The sequence below is a fragment of the Anoplolepis gracilipes genome, chromosome 9 (assembly GCF_047496725.1).
Source record: "Anoplolepis gracilipes chromosome 9, ASM4749672v1, whole genome shotgun sequence".
Taxonomy (NCBI): domain Eukaryota; kingdom Metazoa; phylum Arthropoda; class Insecta; order Hymenoptera; family Formicidae; genus Anoplolepis; species Anoplolepis gracilipes.
Genome location: NC_132978.1, coordinates 8,455,422 through 8,467,148, shown reverse-complemented (window position 1 = coordinate 8,467,148; position 11,727 = coordinate 8,455,422). Strand labels below are relative to the sequence as shown.

The following is an 11,727-nucleotide window of genomic DNA, read 5'->3' as shown; positions in this document are numbered from 1 at the left end:
TGAAAATAAATAGATTCGAAAAGATTGTACGTCATAACTTTGTGGACTAAATCGAATTTTTTTCTTTTTCTCTAAAAGTATTTAATTTGACAGAAGGTTTTTATTTTTAATTATATGATTATTTGGACGATATAAGTCCCGTTATTTCTGCAAAAAAGTCAATTCTTAGTTTATTAAAAACTATGTAAAAATTCCTTTGTTTCTGACATTTTCTATTAATTTCATATAAGCAGTCCAATAAATCGCAAAAGAGATGCTTATAAAAAAATGTAAAAATACAAAATACAATTTTAATTGTTTATGCACGTGATTCTTGAAAAAATTATTTTTCATTTTAAAGTAATACATATTAACCGTTGGTTGTGATTATTTATTTTATGATTTATTTAACCTTAGAAGTTGTTATATGAGATTACGTATGTATTTAGAATAATATCAGGTATCGTCCTTTTTATCACCTTTAAGTAAACTTGTGACATCTTTATGTTGTTCGAATTAGTTTTTGATACTCTTTTGAAATAATAAGACCGTTTCTCATCATATTATATATAACATATGTATAAATATATTTTCGATATATTAACGGTTTGTTGCAACAATGAGCTAATTGCGACAATTTGTGTTAATTCTTCTAAAGGAAACGTCTTAATAAGCAGACAACTTTATTACACAAGTGAGTTATCATAACATTAGAATACATATCTCTTTTTAAAAAAGCAATAAATAGAGAACATAATTGAAATAAAATAAAAGTATAACGGGCAAAATTCTATTTTTCTACCATTGATATCATTAATTTAATAATCTCAATCGATATTATTAATGTAGTGAATTCAATTTATTTTAATGTAGACCATTTCCAGCAAGTATCATACAATATCATTTAGAAATTATTTTAAACTCAGAGATATATTAAACAAAAATATTTTTTATGTATATAATCTAAATATGACACATGTGTAATTTATATGTATTATTGTACAATGTGTTATATATGTGTACACATTAATATTTAATAATATATCTATACATTATATTCTACACATTTCATAATAAATATCTATGATGTATATAATGTTTCAAAAATTGAAATATAAGTGTACAAGTGTATAATAACAACGAACAAATAATAAATCTTAATTTTTTGTTAAAAAAGATGCCGTAAATACACGCGAACGGAACATACAAATACAATTTAATTTGGTAGATAATTTTCATGAGGCAATGATATATTAAAAATAATTTAAATAAGATTAATATAACTTAATTAATATAATTAATTATTAATATAATTTAATTTCAATTTTAAGTATCTTAAAATTTTTCTTCTGTCCATGATAAAAATGATTATTTTTCAATAAGTAGTTATTATTTTAGTCAAAAGTTTGATAAGATTTGTTTAAAATTTCTAATCTCGTATGATATTTCTTATAATGTGAATTTTTAATCGCATGTTATCTGAAGATTTAGAATACTAAATTCTTTTTTTTTTTTACACAGTAAAAACAATTATTTATTTACTATATATTACATTTTTTTATTTACATCTTTTTTGAAAAGAAACATTTTTGCAGGTTGTCAAAGTAAACAATTAAAATGGGAGGTTTAACACTGTTATTAAGTGGTATTCTGACATTTGTAGCTCCAACGGTTTATTCTAATAATACAGATGAATTAATACCATTAAATAACATAATACCGGAGCATTATAATATCAAACTTATACTACGTATTGAAGAAAATGTCTTCTTCGGCGAATGTGATATTTACATCAAAATTCTTAACGAAACGGAACAGATAAGGATGTCTGCAGAAAAATTGGCCATAGTGCAAGCAATATTGATTAAAAATGATGGATCGTCTAATCTGATTAAAGTTGTCGGAAATACGTATGATTCTGAAAAGAATATTCTCATCCTTTATTTTAAGAATAAACTACCACCAGGTCATTACATCTTAAGTCTAAGATATAGCAGCTTTTTTAAAAGAAGCTTTTCACAAATTTTAGATTTCCCCTCTTCAAACGAAAAGGAAGTATTGTGAGTAACTATTTAAATACATAGATTTTTATATACCTATCTTTAAAATATATACATCATTTGTTATTAATTTTTACTAATCATATCGCTACAAGATAAGTAAGATTTAATTACGTATATGTATAAGAATATACTTGATAAAAACAACACTATTTAAACATATAGATTTCATATACAATTTCTCAAAATATAAACATAGTTATTTTTATTTCTATGTTATTATGTTTATTGTAAATTATTACATATTTTATTGTATGTTTTTAATTAAAAAATTTAAATCTAAAAGAGATTTGAATAGTAATTAAATGAGAGTTTTGAGTATTTATACATATATACCAGAAAAAAAGTCCATATAAAAATGGCCATATATGGATTTTGTCAATATCTAAGCGTATCTTGCAAAATATAGTTATATATGATAATATGATAAATAAAATTATATATGATATCATATGATTTTATTTAATTATCATATATGACTATACTTGGTAAGACATGACATCAGATATTGACAAAATCCATATATGGCCAACGTTTTTTCCCGGGTATATATATAATAGGAATATTTTTTATATTATTTATATAGTTTTGTATATTAATTGTGAAAATATCGTTATATAATATATTAAAATATAATTAAAATATATAGAATAATAATAACAGTGAAGAAAATGAGCTGTACTTATTTTTTACATATAATTTTGTGCGAAATTGCACATTTGTTTATACAATATATATATATATATATATTTTCGTAATATGTATTTTCAGTATTTTTACATTTCATACTTTTATGCTAACTTAACTATAATTAAAAACTTTTTGTTATTTTTGTTATATTTCGTTATAAGTGTTAAATCGTTTCAATGCCGTAGATGGTTGTCCGCAACACATTTCCAACCAATATGGGTCCAACGAATCTTTCCATGCTGGAATTCGTCAAACAGTACCTTTAATATCTCCATAAAACATTCTAAAATGTATAAGACTTTATCAAACTCGGCGATACGAGCAATGGATTTGCATGAGGATGACATGCAGTGGACATACTTTGACAGCACTCCAACAATGTCCCCTTATCAAGTATCAATTGTTTTAATTAATTTTGTTCGCTATTTAATTTTTAAAGACGATATTGTCATGTGGTGCAGAAAAAACTCCACAAGTTATCTGCAATTTGCAATGTTAGTGACTAAAGATATTACGTTTTACTTGAGAACAAAATGGAACCGTTTACTGTTGCCATACGTGAAATATATTGTAATTCCGGATTTTAAAGAGCAAAAGGATAGCTTGGTGAATTTGGGTATCGTCATTTATAAGTAAGTATGCGTTAAAAAGAAATATTAGCTTATTAAAATAAAGAAATATTATTTTTTATTTAAAATAGCAGAATTACACATACGCATATTTTTATGTGTCTGGTTTGATTAAAAATATAATATATAAATATAATCCAGACATAGAGATTAAGTTTACTTTTAATATTTAAAATTTAAAAGCAATCATATATTTTTAATATTATATATATTTAATATCAAGTACTTTCAATATCATAAAATAACAATAACTACTATAACCAAAAAAACAATAAATAATGTAATAATTGGTAATGTAAAAAGTATATATTGATAAATATGTTAATGTAAAACAATTTACACATATTGATTTATATGCATTTTGTTTAAATTGATAAAAGATATATAAGAATTATTGTAGTGCCCCCCCCTCCCCTTAGATATTGTTTTCTTTCTCTTTTTTGAAAATAATTATTTAAAAACACACATTAAATTCAAATGATTAAATTTATCAAAATTATTCTAAAATATAAAATATGTATTTCGTATCCGCGTTTCTCACACAGTAATCATATCACAAAATTTCATTTACCAAGAAACATGATTTATCTATTTAAAAAAATAAATAATTTATATAAAATATATATATATATATTTTTTTTTTCTTATATTTAATAGATATATATATTTAGACTTTTACATTAAATATATTCTATTATAATTTTCATACAAAAATTTTTTTGTGTAAAGACATTATGTGTGTTTGTTTATTAAAGTTAAATTTTTTATTTATATTTATTAAAGATGAAATCAGTTCTATCTAAAATGTATATTTGATGATTCGTACACATTCTGTTTAATACGCGAATTGATTTTATGTTATTTAAAATATAATGAATGTGTTACATTAAACGTTTTCTCTGTGTGGTTTGTATGTATATTTATATATTACGTTTATACAAAGATTCTTATACATAATTGTATTTTTTACAAATGATTCTTAGTGAAAGAGATATTATCCACAATGAGGAAAGTTACGAAGTTCAGCACAAATACAGAGTGATGCTCTTAATAGGATATAAAATAGTACGAGAATGGTTTGAGAGTATACATAACACTCAACTTTGGTCTAACTCTGTGTCAAACAAAGGTTTCGCTATATTCTTTGCAATGGAGGTCATCCAACAGGTTGTTTCAGTTACATAATTAGTTCATGTAATGCCTGCCAAAATATATATATATATATATATATATATATATATATACACATACACATACGTATATACTAAAATAATATAATGTAAAGTGTATGTATTCTTTATAAATTCTTCTTCAATTATAATCATAATGATTTTATTATTTCAAATTTTGACAGTATCTAAATAAAGAGATTATCAACTAGAAAAATAGGGGGCGCACATACATATATATATATGTGTATATATATATATGTGTGTGTGTGTGTGTGTGTGTGTGTGTGTGTGTGTGTGTGTGTGTGTGTGTGTGTGTATTTATTTATTTATTTAAATCAAAATGATTTTGAAAAAATCTATGTAACAATAATTTTAAATAACTTTAAAGATGTTTAGTCTGAAACAATTGCACTGCATTTAATTTTTCATTAATACTTTATTACGTTTTTAAATACTATATCATGATAAAAGAAAAAGAAATAAAGCTTCTTTTAATATTGTGATAATAGCGTTAACTGTTGATGCAAATAAATTTTTTTTCTAACTGAATATCTATGTAATCATACTTTCTTCCAAGATAGATTGTACCATATTCTTGGATGACAAATTTTTTCGTGGTCCAAGTTCAACATGAGTGGATGAATTTTGAGGATGATAACAAAATGTTACCTACGTATCGAGGCAATATTCCAGTTGAAATTTTAAATAATCACATCAAAGGTATGATTAATTAAAAATATTTAAATAATTACTTATAAATTTTAATAATAGATGTCTTTTTTGTTGCTAATTGAATAAAATGAATAAAAAGAAGCTAAAGAAAAAGAAATTAGTCACAGTTTATCCATATAATATGTAATACATATTTACTAGCATACACGTATACACATTGAGATTACAATTAAAATTTCTCTATCAAATCAACTGTATTTAGGGAAAGTTATAATAAATTTGTTTTAGATATATTTAATTATTTTTTTAATTATATTTAAACATTTTTTTTATCAATGTTAATTGTCGTAGTATCCCTTATATATCGCATGTTGCAACTTGCATTTGGCAAAAAGACGTTTGAGCAAGCCTTCCGTACATATTTATACGAAAAGTAAGTAAGATATAATAATATAATAATTATACAGTTACAATTAGAATTAAACATAAAAGGAAAAATTATTGAATGTTTTATAAAATGTTTCCTTTATTTGTCTTTTCATACCTGTCACTTTTGCTTTAGCCAATCTTTTAGTTTTTTCTTCTATTTTTTAGCTCTTATTTTTTCTTGCATTTTCTTTGTTTTTTATTTTGGCTTATATCAAAATTTTTTCTTATCAATATCTTTTCCGTTTTTATCATTTTAATTATGAATTAGATTTTTAACGTTTAATTTTTATTCATGTTTCTTTGTATCATTTTTTCATTTTGTTTCATTCGAGCTGTGCTTCAAGTTTTTTGTTCTTCATCTTTTGTCTTGTCACTTTTTTATCCTATTTATTATTTTATATCTTTAACTTACGTATATATTTAAATATAATATTTAATTACAATATTTATATATATACATATGTATTGTAATATATATATATAACGATATATTAAATTTTCTAAGTTTTTGTGTTACTTAGAAGTCATATCAAGAACAAAACAATAAAAATTGATCAGGAAAAAGGCGCATATGATGTGGCACTTATGCTTGAATTTTGGACAAAGCATGTGGGATGTCCTCTGTTGAATGTATCACGAGATTATGATACAAACAAAATAAACATATCCTTAATGAACATTGATATCTGGAGTGAGAAACGACCGATACCTTTAATCTTTACCTCACAATTACATAACAATTTTAAACGTACTAGACCATTTCGTTGGTTTTATCGGCAAAATCCGTTTAAACCATATAATACCAGTTTTATGCATAAATTGAATCATAAAGAAGATGGTTGGATTATATTTAACATACAACAAGCTGGTAAATTTTGATCAATAAGCGTATTACACTATTCTTTTCAAAAAGTATTCAACCTTATTTTTTTCTCGGAAAACAGTCGAAGTCAAAAAGTGAAACTCATCATAGTGCAATGAATTTTCCTGCACATGATTTCAGTTTCGGTGGGTGAATAAGGTGCTGCCAGTATTGTAGTTGTGGAAAAACTTGATGCAGTAATGCTGATTAACGCGTTCTGTCGTGAAAATGTGACGTTTTATGAAATTATATACATATACCAGTTAATTGTGAGTGGCAGCAATTTACTCATCTGGCAAAGCTAAAAAATCATGCATGAGAAGATCTTTACTGTAACGAGTTTCACTTATTAACTCTAGTTGGTTTCTTAAAAAAAAATTAAAGCCGTATACTTTGTAAACAGAGAAAGATATATAGTTATGTATTTATTTTATAATTAAAATTTTATATTATTTTATATACATAAATATTTATATGATTTTATAATATATAATAAGTATTTCACATTTAACAAAAAAAAAAACATTAGCCTTCATATAACTATGAAGAATAATATAAAATAATATACACAATATTTATATAAAATATTCTGTATATTTTCTTCTTTCTGTTATAATATATCCTACATGTTATTTTAAAAAAATTTTAAATATTATGTTAAATATTACTATTTAATATTGAATAAAATTTAAAAGAAAAATATTCTGCTTTCAAAAGAAATTCTTCTTTTGAGTAATAATATTAATTTTCTGACAAAAGAGACTAAAATGTTTTCACATGCATTTATATTCACATGTATTTATACGAATCAATTTACCTAAACCTAGCTTGTCGTCTATGATTAATCTGTTTAGAATCAACTATTAGCTATCAATATAATTTATCAATTATAGCATGATTAGTGATGAATAGATAATTTTTGTAATAACATGTATAAGATATCTTTCTAAATAAATAGCTTGCACGAAAGCTATTACAAAAATTTTTCGATTTATGCATTAAATACATAAAATTGAAGGTGTTAGAGATTATAATATATATATTAGACTGATTCTAAATAAATGCCAAAATTTTAGATAATGATTTTTTGTTAAAAATTAAGGGGAATCTTTTATATAAATATATGTTTTTTTTATATCCTTACTTTTAAGAAGTTATATTCCAAAGAAAAAGGTGAAGATCAACTTTTAATTTTTTTCTTAATTTTTTAACAAATTAAAAAACATGAAATTTGCTGGACATTTTCTTCTAATAAAAAAACTCTTTTTAATATTTTTAAAAATTTTCTCGTATCACTATATATAAAGGAATAAAACTGTGCATAATAATATATATGTTTTATTTTTTTACTATAAAACTTATTATAATATATTTATTTTACAAAAAAATAAACAAGTTTCTAGAGGAATCAATACTTCTAATGCATATTTTTAGATTATCACATTCTAACTTGTTAAAAAGTTTTAATAAAAAATTGAATACGAATTGCTAGTTTTGATTCCCTTATAACGATATGAAAAAATTCCCCCTACAGAGAAGGATATAAAAAGAATATATGTTTATATAAAAAAACCGTTTAGATTTCCGACATAAAATTATCTTCTAAAGATTTTCAGGTATTTAGAATCATTGTATATTTAATATATAAAATTTGATATACAAAATTTATCTAATGTATAAAATTTATTTATTATACATCAGCATATTATCGTACCCTCTACGATTATGAAAATTGGCGAAGAATTGCTGTATATCTGAACTACGCAGAATTTTGGAAAATACACATTCTGAATCGTGCTGCGATCATCGATGATACGTTTCATTTAACCTTATTAGGTAAAATAGATCAGGATGTATTCTGGAAAATTACCAGATACTTACACCGAGAGGGAAATTACACAGTATGGTATCCTATGTTCAAAGCTATTGAATTAATGTCAAGTACTTTTCCACTTCATGAAGATAGTAGTAGAATACGATTTCTTAAGGTAGATAATGAAAAATTTTAAATAAAAAAATATTACATATATATTACATTGTTGCAAAACACTTCCTAAAAAAATACTTTTTTTGACAAATTAAAATAAATGCTGCTGAAATAGTTGTTACATATGCTTTCTTATAATCTTATTGAGGTCAAAAATAGGAATTTTGAAAACAAAATGTTTCTTTTTTATTTTTCCTTTTATATATTAAATATTAAACATTATATATATTGATGTTATATGTAAATCAAACACAATTTATTGTATTTATCGGTTTTTAGAATATATTGAACAATCTATTGGAGACACTCTTTTATATACTAGAGTACGAAGAAGACTTATTTACGGACGACAGTTTTACTAAAGCTTTAAAGCAAGAAGGCGTAAAATGGATGTGCTTTCTCGAGCGTACGTTTGGGAAAACGAATTGCAATAAAAGGGCCAATAACCAATTAAAACAACATCTCAAAAACCGTACAAAGTACATATAATTTTTTTATATATTCATAATTATCTTATAATTATATTTTATTATATTCTGTATAATAAAAAAAGATATGTAATATTTAAATTATTTAATTAATATACAAAACTATAAATTTTAATAATAAATTTCTTTTCATTAATATTGTAGTCTTTCGCCATGGTGGAAGAAATGGACATATTGTTATGGTTTGATAATAGCGGATAATACTATTTGGAACCAAGTGTTGAATAAAATAAGAGAAGATAATGATAACATTTTATATTTTCTAAATTGCCCAAATTATCTGGCTGGAATAAACAAGTTTGTATTAACATTTATAAAAAAAAATGTAGAGAGTTTTTCGGAGCAAAGTATTTATTACAACAGATCAGATGTAAATAGTACAATATTTCAATTTGAATTAAAATATTTCGTTTCTACTATTTCAAATGCTATGGAGGACGATGAAAGATTTGAAAACTTATTAAATAAGTTTCTAGAAATAAAACCTAGGTAATATAAATATATACTTTTCTTAAAAATATATGTTATATATGTTACATATTATATATTATGTTTAAATAATTATACTTTTATATAATACGTAATGCTATTTATAATATCATACTTATGGAAATCTAAAATATACACATATATATATATATATGTATGTATCACTATTTTATTATTATAGTCAACTCAAACTGTCTACAGCATTAATCATCCTTATTAATCACACATACTCTAATGAATATCTTGGGAAGGTAATTCTTACGAAATTATATACATATATGTATATACCCAGTAAACGCTAGATATTCTTGAAATATATATTTATAAAATGTTTAAAATTTATAAAATTCCTAAAATCCAAAATGAACATCTCAAGATTATTCCAAAACATTCCGGAATATTTAAAGTACAAAGAATATTCAAGTAAGCACAAAATGTTCTGATTTTTTATCATTTTGTATACTGTTTTATTCTATTTTTATTTCATTTTTTATGTTCCATACATATCAAAATTTACACTGAATGTTCTTTATTAAACATACAGGTAATGTTCATAGAACATTCTGAATATTTTACAATTATTTGAACGTTCTATAAACATTTCTCTACTATTCCAGGATATACAGAACTTTTGGAATACGAAGGGAATATTTCAGGAATATGTAGCGTTTACTGAGTATATATATATATATATATATACACACATATATGCTCACTTATTTTTAAGATTATTTATTTTTAAATATGTCATATACACATATGTACATGATGTATGTTATGATAATTATTTTAATGAGAAGAAATTATATCGTTTATATTTTCATAGTATGCGATTAAAACTATAACGATAGATTAAATAAAACTATTTATTGACAAATATTCAAAATATAATTTATTTTTGATAAACCAGTTTATTAATAGTTCTGAAAAAAATAGTAATTATTAAAGATAATTTAATTAATTCCAGGAAGAACAATTGTATAAAATATATTTTACGAACAATGTTACTAAGCTTATTTATGTATATATGACATATATGTACTATCTTGATTTAATTAAGCTACAAATAATGTCGCATCAGATTCTTGTAGTGAGAAAATAAATTATTGTTTATTAAATGCTATGAATTCTGTTTTAGATATACAAACATGAATATAACTTGGCACTAGACGAAATTTATAAAATACACAGCAAAATACGTATACGTTTAATTCAAATTCATCATTTACATATAAACTTATTTAATAGAATTCAACCATCATACGAATATTATTATGATATTCTATAAATTCTTGGATCATTATTTTGATGGATTCACGATCAATCACGAAACATACCATCGAATCAGTTGTATTCAAGAGAAAGAAAAACAATCGCTTTATATAATATTCTCTAGCGATTGTTACTGTCTGAAAGTAAGTCATGTGAAACCTCTCGTAAAACTACAAATAATCTTATAATACCTTTTGTACTTTAAAAAATCGTTTATCATATTGCATGTATATTTACTGCAAAATCAATAATATTTTCCGGCGAATTAATAAAAAATTTTTTTGGCAAGTTCCGCGTTGAGATTGTAAAAAAGATTGTCAAAGCAGTAAATAAATGAATTAAACTTTGTACTTTTAAATAACTTGTTTTGAAATAAAAGTAATTTTCTTGCTTTAATATTTACATATATTTTAATAGTATTCATAAACCTTCCCAAGTCCAAAAAATAATTAATCTTGCAACGATCTTCATTAGTTTGAAAAATTATTATCTAAATTCCGCAAGAGTTTACTTATCTTATCGATACAGTATCAGTACAATATCATTTGGCAACGTGCCTCTGTCATAAGTCATTATAAATCGTTGTATATTAATACATTTTCGCTGTCTTCAATAATAGACATTTATTATTATTATTGATGAAATAATTGATCACATATTATTATGTTGTTTTTGATAAGTTGAACAAAAAAAATTAAAGAATAGAGAAAACAGAGAAAGGGGAAAAATCATTGCATTCATATCGTAAATCATAAATTCTTGAATATGCACACTGACGAAAAGAATTTTAATCGATAATAAAATTGTAATAAAAATAAAAAAAAGAAAAGAAAATGTAATAAAAAGTTATATGATAAGAAAGTAATAGTGAAAGTAAATACTAGTATTTAATTACATATATATTATTTTATATACATAAAATTATTAATTAAAAGGTTACAGATCGTATTTAAAAATTATTTAATTGCTGTTGATTTCAATTAATATTAATTATCAAA

The 11,727-nt window shown here is 23.1% G+C and overlaps 1 protein-coding gene across 1 annotated transcript; it reads left to right on the top strand.

Annotated features, from left to right (window-relative positions):
• The first annotated feature begins 466 nt into the window (after positions 1–466).
• LOC140669375 (aminopeptidase N-like) lies at positions 467–11,072 on the top strand. The gene is made up of 12 exons (XM_072899161.1): positions 467–673; positions 1,575–2,039; positions 2,915–3,361; positions 4,342–4,525; positions 5,112–5,250; positions 5,554–5,635; positions 6,153–6,499; positions 8,195–8,481; positions 8,760–8,959; positions 9,113–9,457; positions 9,639–9,708; positions 10,596–11,072. The coding sequence occupies exons 2-12, from the start codon at positions 1,597–1,599 to the stop codon at positions 10,743–10,745; spliced, it is 2,694 nt and encodes an 897-aa protein (XP_072755262.1). The 5' UTR covers positions 467–673; positions 1,575–1,596; the 3' UTR covers positions 10,746–11,072.
• The last annotated feature ends 655 nt before the right edge of the window (positions 11,073–11,727 follow it).